Raw genomic sequence first — 15,512 nt, forward strand, 5'->3', positions numbered from 1 at the left:
AATAGTGAAAGGTTTGTAGTAAAGGTCACGTTATGTTATCCTTTTCTGTTAAGCATAGATTTACATATATAAACAGCAGCTGAGATAACTAGTAGTGGGTTTGCTTTGTCTTTCTAAAGAGATTTTGTGGAAAATAGGAAGTTGTAGTTTCTCCTCCTGTTGTAAACCTGATGCAAAAATGAGTATGTTAATATCCTTTTCAGCTGATAGTACTGCCTTTAGGGATTTAAATGGATTTCCTTCATGTTTTCTCTGCTTTAAGAGAAAGTGGTAAGTGCAATATATTGTTCTAAACACAGTTACAGTTTGATTTTCCTAGTATACAACACCTGTATTGTCTGCTTCCCCATTGTTTTGCTGTTTCTAATGGCTTTATGATATAAAGATTCTAGCTGCTTTTGACAAAAAGGGTCTGCAGCAATCAATATACAAACTGTCCTTTAATCAAGCTGAAGTTCCAGCTTCAGTGAGGACCCTGTTCTGTCAGATTCTTGGGTAGACTGACCTGACACAGTAACAACCCCAGAATTTCAGGCAGAGTTTGATCATCAGGAGAATTAACTCTGATAGCTTGGCTGTTTAATAAGCTGTTTAAAAATTACTGTGCACCAGATGAGTGCAGCACTGTACAAGATTAGATCAATTATGGGACAGAATTGTACTTTCAACTTTCTTAAGATGATTTTTTTTCGTCTGTGCTATAGGTTTCTGCTGAGGTATCTTAGATAACAGTTTAACTCCTTGGTGATGGGTAATTTGCTCCTAGCGGGGGTGACACTTGACTTTAGTTCTGCTTCTCCAAGTATGGATCAGAAACACTGCTGAAGCTTTTGCCTCAGCTCCCTGGAGAAGGCTGTACTGTTTGCACTTGTTTATCTTGCGTGTTTGCTCCCTGTGTGGCTATATCCGTCATTGCACTAAATGTGAATTGAAATGTGGTTTCAACTTCAAATGCACTGTGAGAAATAACTTGATGAATTAGTTTGACACTGGAGTTACAGCACAGTATCTATAGTTTGTCCAAGTGATGACATGCAGGGAGAAGCTTGGAAGTTTGTTCTGCATTAGCCTTTCCTAGATTTCTGAAAATGGGTCAGCATGCGCATCCATCACTGAAGCCATGTAAAAGTTACCAATTTCTGTCACTTCATGGTACCTTTTATTAGCACAGCTTTTCATCAAAACCAGCTGTGTTTGGTACTCATACAGTGAGATGGGTTACTTTTTGAAAAGGCAGAGCAAAATAATTATAAATCAAAATTTACCTCTTTTGTAACAACTTGATTATATAAAGAAGTTTGGGTTACCTTGTTTGTAGGGGAAGACAAGTGATGGTATTTTATTATTACATTATACCTTCTCATACATTATATCTTCAATCTGAGAAATGTCTACTATTACTCCTGATATTGACCTGCCAGTTGAAAAATACTTTTCAGGCTTTCTTCTGCTTTTGCTTGTACCTATGCAACTCTGCTGTTTCTTTATTAAATTCATCATGTAAAGAGGACACAATTTTGCTTCAAGTCTGACAGTCAAGCATGAAAATACTTATTATTAATACATGCACAAGAAAACTTGAAAACTCAAAACTAGCAAAGGCATGGAAACTAGTTGTAGGTGTCTTTCTGAAGGAAAGCAGGACAGTTTAGGAACAGCTATAAAATGTGTGTCCTTTTTTCTATGGACTGGGGAATGTAGACGATCAGGTTGGTGAAGAGAATAGTTGAGACATTTGTGTTAAAAGTTCTCGCTGTTTTTAAGTATTCACCCACATCCATGCCAACTCTATCAGGTTTTGTAGTCGTCTTTTGGGATGTAATAATGAGATAAGCAAGAACATACTTCTCTTACCTCCTTTACTTGATTGAGAGCTTTTCTTATTTTATGCTAAGTACCACTTTGTTGGAAGCATATCAAGCATCATGAAGTGTTTCTGTAGGTACAACAATAAAACATAACAGCTGTTGTTGGAGAAACCAAGACTTGATTGATTATTGCTGATGATATCAGTTGGGCTTATCTGTATTAGAGGTTCAGTAATACAGGTTAGTGAATAAGTTGTGCAGATACACAGTGATTTGCCATATTTTATTGGAAATAAATAAAATACTGCTTGGCAAATGGGAGCTCAGGAGCCTGTTTGAGGTTTCATGTCCGGTGGGGGACCTGACTACTACATAGCAGAACAGTAGAAGAATGAACTTTTGATCTTGTATTTTTCAATATAAATAACTGTAGGATAAATTTTCACAGTTTATGGATTTTTCTTGTCTCCAACTGAAGACCAAAGTGGTGATTCCAAGTGAAGCTTGGGACCATGTTTTTTCACTGTTCTATAACAGCTTATCATAGAATGGTTTGGATTGAGAGGGACGTTAAAAATCATCCACTTCCAACCCCTCTGCTGTGGGCAAAGATGCCACTCACTAGACCAGTTTGCCCAGGACCTGGTCCAACTTGGCCTTCCAAGACTTCCCGGGGTGGAGCATTGGCAACTTCTCTGGGCAAGCTGTGCCAGTATCTCCCCACCCTCTCAGTAAAGAATTTCCTCCTAACATTCTTTCTGTTTTAAGGCAAATAACCCCTTGTCCTGTAATTCCATGCAGTTGTAGGAAATCTCTGGCTCTCTTATAGGCCCTTTTTAGGAACTATAAGGCTGCCCTGGGATCTCCCTGGAACCTTATTTTCTGCAGGCTGAACAACTTCCTCAGCCCGCCTTTATCAGAGAGGTGCTCCAGCCTGCTGGCCATCTTATGGATGTTAACTTTATGTCCATCTTAAGAAAGGCATGGGAGAAGTTTTGATTGTGATACTAATTATTGTTAATAGTTAACAGTATTGTTCCACTGGAATATCGTTTAACCTGGGTTAATCCAGTTTGAACCTGATGGAGGTTGGAGTTTGACTGTAGATAATTTTCTGTTGTAAGCAAGACAAGGAAACAGCGATGTACATTTTTAAGCATTGTTCCTGTGGGAGAGTGTCATACACATAAAAACTACGTGCTGAAGTAACTAAGCATACTTAGGTTTAATCTCCTTGATTGAGAAAATTGGATTTTGATTTTTGGGGAGTTAGGTTATTTTGTTTTCTTTCTAATTTATTTTCTGGGGTAAGTATTTAAATTAATTACAGTGAACATATCATGACTTTTATGCTTTTGGGAGCTCAGGCATGCTGAAAGTGAGGGTTGCTGCCCAGTGGCAGGGGGAAGGCAAGTGGTCAGTGGCCGCTATGGTGTCTGTATCCCATTGTGTTCAAACTGTTCTCTCCTCCCTTTCCCATTGTATAAGCATGGGCTCTTGCAGTTTATGTCTTAACAGAGAACTCAGATGAGCAGAATATACCTGGCTTAGGTTTGGCTGGTAGCAAATTCTGACACTGATGACAGTTTCTACAAGTCTTATGCTCACTATAGGAGAACAGGCTGTCCTCCTCTGAGTTTAAGACTGTTAATTAAAAATGTAACTGATAGCTTTTTATCTTATTTTAAAAATCAGCTGTGAGACTTGGCTTGTTCTGGTTCTGTGTTATTTGGCTGTGATGTTTTTACACCCTTGCTGAAAACCTAACAAACCATTACCATTGCAACAAAGGTGTTGCTTCTTTGCTACTTGTATTTCCTAGTGCTACTGAGATCTCCAAGCAGGGCTCACTCCTGAAATGCCCAGGTTATTTTAATTTATCATGGATGGTCTCTTGGCCCTTGCTTCTATTCTGAAATCCCTTCCTGCACCTGCTCAGTTTAATATGGGGTTTTTTGTTCTCCTAGGCAGGAGCAACTGCCTCTTTTCCAGCTGAGAAAGGGCAGGTATCTGGCTTGTTCTGCTGTCCTCAAAGCTCTTCTTTCAAGAGCATCTTTGGATCTTTTATAAAAGTGAATATGTGTTCTAAGGAATAGAAAAATTGGCATAAGCGTACTTATATTGGTAATATGCACACCTCGGCAAAATCAGAAAGCTTTTCCTTCTTCACTTAATGAATGCTGAGAGGGCTGTGGGTTTGGGTTAGATTCCTCCAAGGTTTGCAGTTTCTGACGTTGTTGTTCCGAGGTTAACTTCCTCCACTGGGATCTCCCCCTCCCTCTGCCCTCACATGCTTGTGGGAAGAAGAGGTGAAAGATAACTTTCACAACCTCTGGGAGCCCTGGAGGGAACAAGATGAAGCATTCTGCTAGTCAGTCTCTTAACTAGTCAGTCAGTCTAACTCTGGCATGCTTCTTTGCCAGAGAGTGACCCAGCTCAATGGGCAGCCATTCCAGGTGTACCAGCCCTGGTTTTGTCCAGACATGGGACTAAGCTTTACCTCTGCTCTGGGTTTCAGCTCGTTGTGGATTTCAGAGCACCAGAACAGAAAGCGGATAACCTCCATGCTTGCTGGTGATGTGCACTAGGATTGATGAGTAGTAGCAGGCAGAGGCATGATTTAATGCAGTGCAGTTTTCCTAAATGCCTTGCTAAGATAAAATTGTTTCCTTTTTTAATTCACTCAGTGAAGTAACAGGAGATGAAAAGAGAGTTCTCAATGTTCACTTCTTGAAAAGGAGAATTTCAGTATTAGTTTGTTTTTCTATAAGTAATTTTCTGTAAATCCTATTCCTGTGTGGATAAGTAAAATCTGAATGTTTCTGTTGATATCAGATCCCTGTGAGCAGGTAACATTAGTTCTGTGAAAGAAAAAGGGAGTAGAACTATGTGTCACCATATCATCAAATGAGAAAGCAAATTATGAGGCATTTAAGAAATAGGTTTATTGGAGTTTAGGTCCATTTTGAAGAATATCTTTTTAGTTTATCCTCAGAGTTTTTTAGGAGAGTCGTAGAGTGAAAGAGGAGACTGTGGAGTGAAAAAGAAGTTTGAACAGGTAGCAAACAAAATGGTGTGGGGTTTTGCTCCAGGCAGCCTAGGACAGTTTTGCCAGTTAAAGTTTTGGGTTGTTTTTGGGGCTAAAGCCACTCTGGTCTCTTCCCACACAGGTGGTGCTGGCTGTGACCCTCGCTGGTGTGTAGTTGCACCATTCCACAGTGCTCCTGGGGACATGGATGTGTGTAAGTGTGCTCCTGACAGCGGTCCTCAGAGTTATGAATGAAGCTGGAATCTCGGCCTCTGGCCGAAGTTATGAAAACTGGATAACCTTTGAGAATTAAAGTTGATGCTGTGTTTAAATATGCTTCGTAATGAAGACTTGCTTTTGGAGCAGAAAGGTCAAATCTTTGATGTGCTGGTGGTGGTTGGATGCAGTTATGTACACTTAGATTCCCTCCCAGCTTCTTGCTTTTGAGTGCCTTTCACCTGAAGAATGAGGGATTAGCAAGTACTTCAAAGGCTCTGAGACTTTCCTTCTTTTTGTGTCTTTTTACTGTTGACAATGTAGCAAGTAATGCAGAACTCATTGATAACAAATTGTTGTCAAAACTAGAAGAGGTGGTATCTGCTTAAACCTGCAGTGCCTTAGTGACTCTCTCTCTCTGAATGTCATTGTCATGGCTGCATCCGCAAGTGCCGTACTTGTGGAAGGAGAACAAAGACTTAGAGGGCATGTGAAGGGGAGCATCCTCATGAACCTGAGCTGGTGACACAATAGAAAAGACTCTGGTTCAACTTTTATTAATAGTAAATAGCCTTTAGATGATGTTCATGATAGATCAAATATATTATTTTGAATGTCTTCTGGATCCTTTTGAGGTCAGTGATACATGTCCTGATAAAGGCTAGTGAAGCCTTTCCCTCCTGAGAAGAGGAGTGATGATTCTTGGTTGATGTTACAGATGGTTGTCAGAGGAGGTGGTGGAGCAACTGAATGAGACAGGCATTCAGGAAGTAATTTATTGCAAGTTGCAAGTCTGTTGAGAAATGAATTAAAGAGGGAGTAAAAGTGAAACACCCTACAGAGTATGGTTTGTGAAGTAATGAACAACAGGCAAGAATTTGTGTGAAAATATTCTGTGGAGGAGGTGACACAAAACAGAAGATGTTTTTCTATTTGGTAGTGATACAGCCTAAGTAGTTGCTGATCTAATTACTCTAAGCTCTAGCTGTTTATTCTTGCTTGTCTTGCAGCACCACTGGGGAATCTCTGTACCGTTTGAGAGCAAGGAGGGAGGATGAATGAACTGAAAAAGAGAATGTATTTCACAGGATTTTTTTTTTTTTTAAGAATTCTGATGGAGAATGCCAGGACATCACTGGCACAAATCAGGGATCCAGACTGATGAAGTTAGTACTAAAAACACTGAAATGCCTTAAAGGCAGGTCCAAAATGTATAGTAAAAGTTTGAACTGTCTTTGGTTTGCACTTCTTGAATCATGTCTACTTGGATTTCATTTGGTTAGCACCTGCCGCTGTGGAGTTCTGAGTCGTGGTGATTCCTTCAAGTATTTCCGCAAACAGCTACTGTATTTTAAAGAAAATAAATTGATAATGACACACTTTCCAAATGTACAAGAAAAGTAATTCTTCACTGCTTTGTAACTTACCAATGAAAATGAAAGAAATGTTTCCAGTGAACTAAAAAGGAATAGGATTTTGCTTATAAATAAAGGGAATTTTAATCCAGCTGTTTCTTTACCTAGAGTATGAAAGTACTCTAGACTAGACTGTCCCTTCCCTTGCATCTGCACATTTCCAGAATATTTTTTTTAATGCATAACTTTCTTGGTAATTTACAGGGAACAATGTGGCCTGCTGGTAGAAATTAGATTTCTCTACAGAAGTGTGTATTTGGCATGGCCGTGTTCACTTATAGCTTTAAGAAGTAAGAGCAATCAAGCATGTGCATCTCTGAACTGAGAGTGAAGTTTCAGTTAGAAAATGCTTGTTTGTAGATATATATTTTTAAATAGAATGGCCCCTTATTTAAGGAATATAGCTGCAATACAGCAGTGCAAGTACAGCCTGCAAATAGCACATTGCATCCAGCCTGGGGCAGGCCAAATGACAGGTACAAATCAGTGCTTTCTGGTTTAGTTTGAACTTTGCTTTCTGTGCAAAATGTGAAACAAAGATTTCCTTTAAAAGAAGGCTCAGGTTGTGGAAATTATTTTTTGACTTAAAGTGTCATGCTATCTGTTTCTGTTTCCTGTTGGTGGTATGCTTGCTTTCTTGGGCAGTAAGTAAATCAGTGTAGAGTCCATGTGTGTGTCCTGTCTCTGTTCCCCCAGTCCTTTCTCCTCCCTGCCACCTGCCAATAAAAACACTTTTAAAATAAAATGTCAGGAATTGGCAGGAGGAGGTACATACTTTTCTCCTGATAATTTAAATGTTATCTTTCTGTAGGATGAAAGGAGCTAGAGCCTGCTTTCTCCTTCTGAACTGTAAGCAGAGTATCCCCTCCTGAGACGCTTTACAAAAGTGAAGCACAACTGAGTATAAGAGCTAGATGCTGCCTGACATTTAACACTGCTACAGTTCAGCTGCTCTTAGACATATGAGTCCTTCCTCATGCTGTGAAAGTACACCATGATGTTCTGTATACTGAGGGTTCTAAAGTTCTTAATACATAATGGTTTTCTTAAAACTTGGGTGTTTGGCATTATGAGAAACTGATACTGAAGGGATAAGGCTCTGCAAAACAAAAAGAAAATGAAGGAAAATAAAAAACTAGTTATTTGTACCAGTGTCATAAGAGATTGTTTTATTTTGTTTCTCCTTTCTCATTCTGTAGCATGTCCTGAGTCCATGGCAGCAGGTAGACTGACAGGCTACCTCTAAAGCTATACTTCCGTCAATTGCTGATGTTAGTGCACAAAGATGGACTGTTTTGGTAGGACAAGGCTCCATTGAAATTACTACTAATAAGCCAACTCTGTTCACTTCAGCCCCGTTCAAAACACAGGAAAAGGCTCAGTCTTTGCCAAACTTGAAAAGCTGAAACTATTACAGAGGTTAAAAATTATTTATTTCAAGTGGGTGTAAAACATTTTCAAAATAAACACTGAAACCACACCTGACTCTTACCACATATATTAATCATATTCTGTGTGGGCATGAAGTACAGAAAATGTTGAGCTTTGTATTCTTTGGTTTTATAAATGTAGGTTTGTTCTAACTAGCATTTAATATATAAGCAGTGCCTTAGTACTGTCAGATACCATGCATCTTCTCATTATGTAGTGCTACTCCATTGTAGATTAGTTTACTCCTGGCAAAAAGATACGGCTCTTTTAATACCTCCCTACTGCTTAACTTTTTTTTTTTTTTATGATTTAGTAGACATAGGTAGGATTAATTTGACTCTTCGATTCTATAGTGTACCTATACTTGTCCAAACGAAAGCTGATGCCAATCCTAATGCAATAGCTTTTTGTGTTTCTGTAGCAAATTGTTCTCTTTGTTCAGCATGCTTGTGTTCTGTAGTGCTGTACTGATTGTTGTCTGCTTTTTAAGTACAGCTCCTTGATGCACTGGGTGATGCTTCTGAGAACAGTCCAGTGATCCGTATGCTTGGTTTCAGTTTTAACATCCTGCTGCAGGTGAATCAGTGTCCTACAGGTATAAAATGCTGGCATTCCCTAGCATGTAGTATGTGAGGTTTGGGGGATTTTTTGGTTGTTTTTTTTTAAATTTCTTTGAGTACATATGCCTCTTGTATTCGTCCGTGTAAAAGCCAAACTGAGCCTGGCATTGTTTGCATGTGGGAGAGCTCTGCTCAGCTTTTACAGCTGGAAATTAAATGTGGGGAATTTCCCTCCTAAGAATGGGTGTACTGCTGAGGAGCTGCCTCTCCTCCGTACTGCAGACAGATTTGCCTCCATCCTGACCTGCCTGTGCCATGAGCCAAAGGCTGCTCAAGGCACCAAGGCTTGCTGAGGTGTTCTCCACCTTGCTCTGGTCTGAGACTCGCTGCCACCATCCACACCCTGCATTTCTACCTCTAACATGTATGTAATCTCTTTTTTCTCCTGAGTTTTAGCTGTGTTGCTGAGAGAACAGAGGTGGTGCAGTAGGATTTTTTTTTTTTAATTAGTATAAACCTTAGGTTTGATACCATATTGTTATAACTCTTCTAATCCTCTGGTTTGTGACTGAATTAGCATTCAGTAGAGTTCATGTGGCTCAGTTGCTGAAGCAACAATGACAGGGTTGTGTTGTGTTACTTTTTTAGAGTTTTGCCCTCCTTTTTTAGCTTAAATACTGCATTAGAGTCCTTGTGTCTTCTGCTACCACTATGCAGTAACAAGATCTGCATCCAAATCTGAGGCGTTTCTGTCTTATTTAGTGTATTGTTCAGCAGGTTTCTCTAATTGAGGATGTTAAAGAATAAGTAGTGTGGGGAAATCAAACTTGCCAACCTTCAAATAGTAATTTCTGGAAAGAGATGCTGGTTGCACCCATTGTCTCTTCATGGAGGTACTCAATAAGGAAGGAGTTGAATTGGTGGTCAGCTTCATTTGTGCAGTCAGAACTCACTTGTTCAAGATCACTTGCAGCAGACACAAACACGCTCTAGCTGGGTCATTGCAGACTCTCAAAACCCAGCAGCATTTATTAACTTGGGCTCACTGCCAAGCAAATGCAACTGTGGTGCTCCCAGACCGAGTAGGATCTGCTGTTTTGGCATGGAGTCCGAGCAGTTAAAGCCTGCCAAGCGTGAAGGGTGCAGATCTGGGTCCGGTGTGGTTCTTGGATCCATGAGCTCTAGAAACACATTGTGGATATCTGAACATATAGATCAGCTTGGGACCATGGGGACTCACTAGATCAGCAACAGTTTCTGCCTTGTTAGCCTCAAGCTTGTTTGTTTGTCTGGTCTTAGTTTGGTTTTTATTAAGGTTTTTAATGTTGTTGTTGGGGTGCATGTTTTTTAAAACTTTAAACTCATGAGTTCTGGGGAAATGTATTAGCTTGATCAGCCCCAAGGTAACTAAAACTTTCTGAATGTGCAGTATGGCATGTAAGGAGCTTCTTGAAAGCAGACTGCAGAGGCACTGAGTGTACTGAGCAGGAGCCAGCTCAGGGTTCTGGAGACAGAGCTGCTGATCCTAAATTGACTTTTAATTTCTCTGTGTTGTGATTCTCGGGTCGTTTTGCAGTGAAACAATATGCAGATGTTTCTCTTGTCTGCCTTCGCACAGCCTTTGTGAGCCTTGACTGTAGTGCACTTACCATTACATCCAAATTATGGAGCGGACATCATTAGTTAGGACCTGTGTTTGGTTTTGTGGTGTATGTAGCTATGGTACATACACTGAGAGAATATGTGTAATAATTGCACTTGTCAGGGTAATTAGCTTTTCTGTTTGCATTTGAAAATGCTCTCTGGAAAAATTGCAGTGTGCTTGGTGTAACTCTACCAAGCACAAATTAAATAATTTGAAGACGGTATGCTGGGTGGTCTCTGAATTGTTACAGTATTTGAAGTTAATTTTCCTCACAAAATTCACCAATGCTTGCTTAACTTTTCCAGGCAAAAGGTCATACAGCTTTTTTTTTTTTTTTTTTTCATATGTAGGTGCAGCTGGGACAAGCGGATATAAAATGCCCCATCACAGAGTGCAGCGAGCACCTGGATGAAACAACTGTCCTCTATAACCTGCCCCATGACGACATCATCAAGTATAAATACTTCCTGGAGCTCAGCCGCATTGACTCCAGCACCAAGCCATGCCCTCAGTGCAAGCACTTTACAACCTTCCGGAGGAGAGGCCACATTCCTACCCCTGCCAAATTGGAGAACAAATACAAAGTGAGCATGCTTGCCGGGGCTGTGGGTTAGATGGCACTACAAAAGTAGGACAGCATTTGGTGAGCATTAAATGAACTTTCTTGTTTCACTGGAGCTGTGTGCAAGTTGTGATTAGGAGTATGAACCTGTAGTACATCACTGATTAAGTACTTAACTGAGTTTTAACAGTTCAAGTGGCTGAACTCTTCAGCCGGTATTTTTTTTTTTTTGGTAGGTGGCATAATTTTGTCCTGACATACATTTTAATTTAAGGAGCGTTTTCTTTCTGACATGCAAACAATATGGTCACAGTCAGAAGAGACTGGGAATGGGGTACAACCGATAATTTTAAATACACAACTTTTAAGTTTTCCCTGAAAGTCTGGGTGAGTGAATTCTGGGCATCTATGATGTTAGGCTGTTAGCTTTCCTTCTTCCTTAATAATAGAGCTGTTGTCTTTCATGCTTGTTGATTCTGATTTCTCCACTCCCTTACCAGAGGTTATACATTACTGTAGTCTCATAATTCACAATGCAGAATTTGGAGAAATAGATGCAGCATTTCTTTTCATAGAAGAGTTGCTTATACTGTGATTTTAATCAAAGATGAAAAGCAAGAATTTGGAATGAGCTTTGAGCTGCTGGAAGTCCATCTAAATTCCAGAAGACAACAGTGGTCTGCAGCACCATGTTCTGTGATAGTTTTCCATCCAGTTATTAGATTTGTTGTGGTTAATTTCATGATTGAGCTGACCTTTCCTGGACAAACCAGTTCTTCTCAGTAGGAGTTTAGATGACTGTTTAGATAGCCCTAATTACACAGCGTAGGATTCAGCCCAGTATGAAGATTAAAAGGTGGAAGGTTGTGTATTCATTAGAGTTGAAAGGTTGGTAAAGCTAATTCTAAGTTATGAGCTATTTGTGCATATCTGTGTAGGGCATGAATTACATGCCACACTCTGTTGGACTCAATGTTTCCAAATTTTTGTCACCTCACATTGAGGTGAAAAAAAAATCTGAACCTGCAAGTAAAATTCCTTTGGCCCGAAGCTATTCTCCTTCATCCAGCTGCTTCCATCATCAACACACATTAGATGTAACCCAGGGTAGATCAGAGCTTGTGATGCTTTGGCAGCCTCCTGTCTTAAGGTGTCAGAGGCTGTTAGTGTCCCACAAGTGTGGCTCATTGGTGGTTCAGCTCTTGTATTGCAGGCCTGCCAGATCTGAGAACATTCCTCAGGGCACAACCAGTGCTCTTTTATGAGTTAAAATGCTACAGTCAAAACGTTCCCAACTGCCCTACAAACCACAATGGGAAATAATGGGAGACTGTGTGATGCATAGTGCATGCCAGGAGCAGTTCACTGGTCATGTGGTGGTTCAGTGTGTGTACCTGTGACCTACAGATCTTAAATCTCCTGGCAACAGACTCAGGCAAAATGTATTCTTTGAGCTGAGCGCTGGTGTTGTGTGCAAGAATGTCTAGTTGATGCTAGTCAGAAATATAATTGGGGAAATGCTGGCAAGCAGTATGGATGATCATGGTCCACAGGGCTTCAGCATACTCCTTGAACCTCAACTGTTCTCTAATGTAGGCACAGTTTTAGTGATTTAAGATTAGCACAAGGGGAAGTTTTGTTGCAGGGCGAAGGTTTAAAAAGATTACTGTATATGACATGGAGTATATGTAATTTACATACGCACATAGCTAGAACAATATTACCTGTTTTCTTAGGTTCTCATGTGATTTCATGTACACATTGTGTCTTGTATTTTAGGCTGTTTGGAGTGTTTAGCGTAGGAGATATCTGACTGGAGGCTTTTGAGGCTGCCCTGTTTATATGCAAGTAATATAAACAGCAGTTGCACCAGCACTGCCAGTGTTGGCTTCAGGAGAACTGAGTCATGTGGGGAGCACGTATGCACAAGCCTACTGGTAGGATCACACTGCAAGGGGAAAACACTCTAAAATCCAAGACTTTATTTGAACTGATGCTTTAAAAATGCTAATGCTATTTCTAAAATTTTATACAGTATTTAAAATTATAAGTAATATGGAAATTTAAAGAGGCAGCAAAGTTATAAATTAGTTTTTCTTATTATGGCTGATTTGTGTCAGCTAAGCTGATCTAGGTACAGCAATTCAATTGGCTGAGATTCAAGTCGTGGTGTACTAAGCCTAGGAAGTTAACATGCATGTGGAGGAAGAAGGAGGGGAAGAAAAGGAGAAGTTGCTTATCCAAACCTTTCTTCTACCATTAGTGCCACTTAGGGCCACACAGAACAGCAAGAGAACTATTTAATTTTCTATATAAAATATTTTTATCACAAATGGATCCTGCATTAGCTCTGAAAATTTCATTTCCCCCTCTCATATGTCCTGAATTGAGAGTGTAATGTGGTTGCAGACAAGACCCTAACAAACCTTTGTTCAGAGGTGTTATGCAAAAGAGCAGTGGAAATGGGCAAAAATTGAAAAATTGCTGGTTGAGTTCCTGTGCATGGAACAGGTAAAGGTTTCACAAGAGTGAGTAAGAAGACTTATTTTGTGAAGCTCTGGCTTTTGCCTGTTAAAGTTAGTTTTTTGACCTGTTGCTTGCCGTGGAGAAGCAATACTCTGCTCTGTGAGATTCCTAATGACGTTGTCTTGTTGACTTTTGTCAAGAGATACACGTTACATAAAAGGAGGACTTGAGTGCTTGGGTTTGCAAATGTAAATGTGTTTTCAATGCAGTTGTTACACAATCTTTCTTTTTTTTTTTTTTTTTTTTTTTAACTACTGAAGAGTTTCTGAAAGTTGCTCTAGAGCTAGCAGGAATTTGTACCAGCAGAGATTCTTTGATGTGTTAGCTCCCCACTTTCGGAACAGATTTTAACTTTAAGTGGCAGATGTCTTCATGGCTATACATTGCTTCAATTTACCTTAAGCCTCAGCTGCTGCTGATGTAATGATTTTGCTGTACTCTCCCTTCTTCTTTCAGCAGTCCATTCCTGCTAGCCTGCTTTTGTTTATGTTGATGCTTTGGTGTCATACTGGGAGCTGGATCAAAGATCAGCCCTAATGGGGTACAAAATTTGTTTGGTTTGGTTTGTTGTTGCTTATTTTCAGCTGTTTCAAGAGAGAGGATGGGTTGGTGATGAGGAGGAGGAATATGTTTTGGCTGGAGCCCATATTTATTTTCAAATAAAGTGACAGTGTCTGCAGCTAGAGACTATAATTCATGTAATCAGTTAATTGCATAATTAATTTGGCCATCCTGTTATATAACTACTGTTCCATCAAGCACTATAAAATCCCTCTAAGCTTTTCATACCTTCAGGTTATAGGAATATTTTTATGAGCAGCCAGTTTTGCTATCATCAGGTCACATTGAGTAGTGTTCTGTGTTGAAATTATCTATCAGTTTTTAAGAGTCTTTTCCTGTGAGGTGAGAAAACTGATATATAAAGTAGCTTGGAGTAAAGAGGCTTGCTAAGAAAATGGAAAATGTTAACCTCAAAAGTCCGTGTTTCAGAAACCTGAGAACTAAAAGAGTTAGAACACAGAATTGTGTAATCTTTTGTATTTCAAGGGAGGCGGATCCCCAGGTGGCATAGAAGTTTGTAAATATGTCCATTCTCTCAATTTTAATCAACAGAAATAGAAATCATAAAATAAGTGGGAAAATGTTTGTATGAGAAAAAACGTATTTGAAAAAACACAAGGTTAATGTTTCATTTTGCAGATATAGTTTGTCTGGTTTGCTGGACTATAATATATTTTACGGGTTTAAAATCTTATGTAGATAGCTTTTCTGCATCTTATTATGATAATTTCATGCATAACTACTGAAATATGAATCAAATAAGATTTGACTTCCATTTCAGAAAAGCAGAGAAAAAGTGGAATAAGAAAGAGAGAGACTGCTTTAATTGCCCTGTTCTCTTTGTTTCTTAAAGGGCATCGCATTGCATTTAAGTTTGAATGATTTTAGGGGTTTGTTTTGCAGCTACTAGTTCCAAGAAAAATAAGGTTCATACATACTTAAAGTACATAGTTTTCTTTGCTTGCTTCAGTTATGCTCAGGAAGCACTGAACCCACACAGAAGTGAAATGGCCCATTCAAAATATAAAAACTATTTACAAGTTCAGTTTTGAGGGAAGTGCTGTCAGGGTGACAGGTGGAAGAGGAAACTGGTAATGAAACATAGAGTTCTCACTAGTTCAGGAAGGGCCATTTGTGGTAAGAAATGTTATTTTGAGTTCCTGTGGTTATAGCCTCATCCTGTATTTCAGTACTTTCTGATTATTGTATTTGGAAACACCTGATGTCAGTGTGTATGTGTGTAAATTTAAATACATATCCTGGTGGCTGCTGCATTGCTTTCACTTATGTACATGCTATAATAGAATGATGGAGTATGCAAATAATTTGTCAGATAGTCATCAAAAACCAAAAAAAAAACCAAAAAACAAACCCACAGAACTTGCGTTTTAAATTATGTTGCCTTTTTTTGAGGAAGAAACTTTAACTTCTTGACCTGTTGATTTGGGTTTGTACTTGTTAACAACCGTGTTCTTATTTTGTGTTGCTTTTGTTTAATGTGGCCTTGGACGAGTTTTCAGGTAAAAACTAAGTGTTTGCAATCCACATGTTTCAGTCCTAATGTGTCATTTCTCTTTAAACGAGATGTAGTGATTTAGTGTGTAAATAATTTTGGCCAGCCTCAGCAAAATATGTAAGGGAGATCAGAGCACCTACTTTGGACTCTTAATTGTAGCCAAGGAAACATAACACCAGTTGTCATGACTCAACAGGAGGGCACAGCACCTGGTGGGAGTGAGAACTTGAGAAATATGTTTTGG

General features: G+C 39.4%; 1 protein-coding gene across 3 annotated transcripts in view; it reads left to right on the forward strand.

Moving 5' to 3' along the window:
* The window catches only part of RNF217 (ring finger protein 217), a 64,070-nt gene that overhangs the window by 21,888 nt on the left and 26,670 nt on the right, over positions 1 to 15,512 (forward strand). For all 3 annotated transcript variants that reach the window (XM_072926848.1, XM_072926847.1, XM_012572657.5), the window contains exon 2: positions 10,454 to 10,687. In XM_072926848.1, the coding sequence (XP_072782949.1) occupies positions 10,454 to 10,687 (234 nt within the window). The remainder of the gene's footprint in view (positions 1 to 10,453; positions 10,688 to 15,512) is intronic.

This window comes from Taeniopygia guttata, chromosome 3, assembly GCF_048771995.1.
Source record: "Taeniopygia guttata chromosome 3, bTaeGut7.mat, whole genome shotgun sequence".
NCBI lineage: Eukaryota > Metazoa > Chordata > Aves > Passeriformes > Estrildidae > Taeniopygia > Taeniopygia guttata.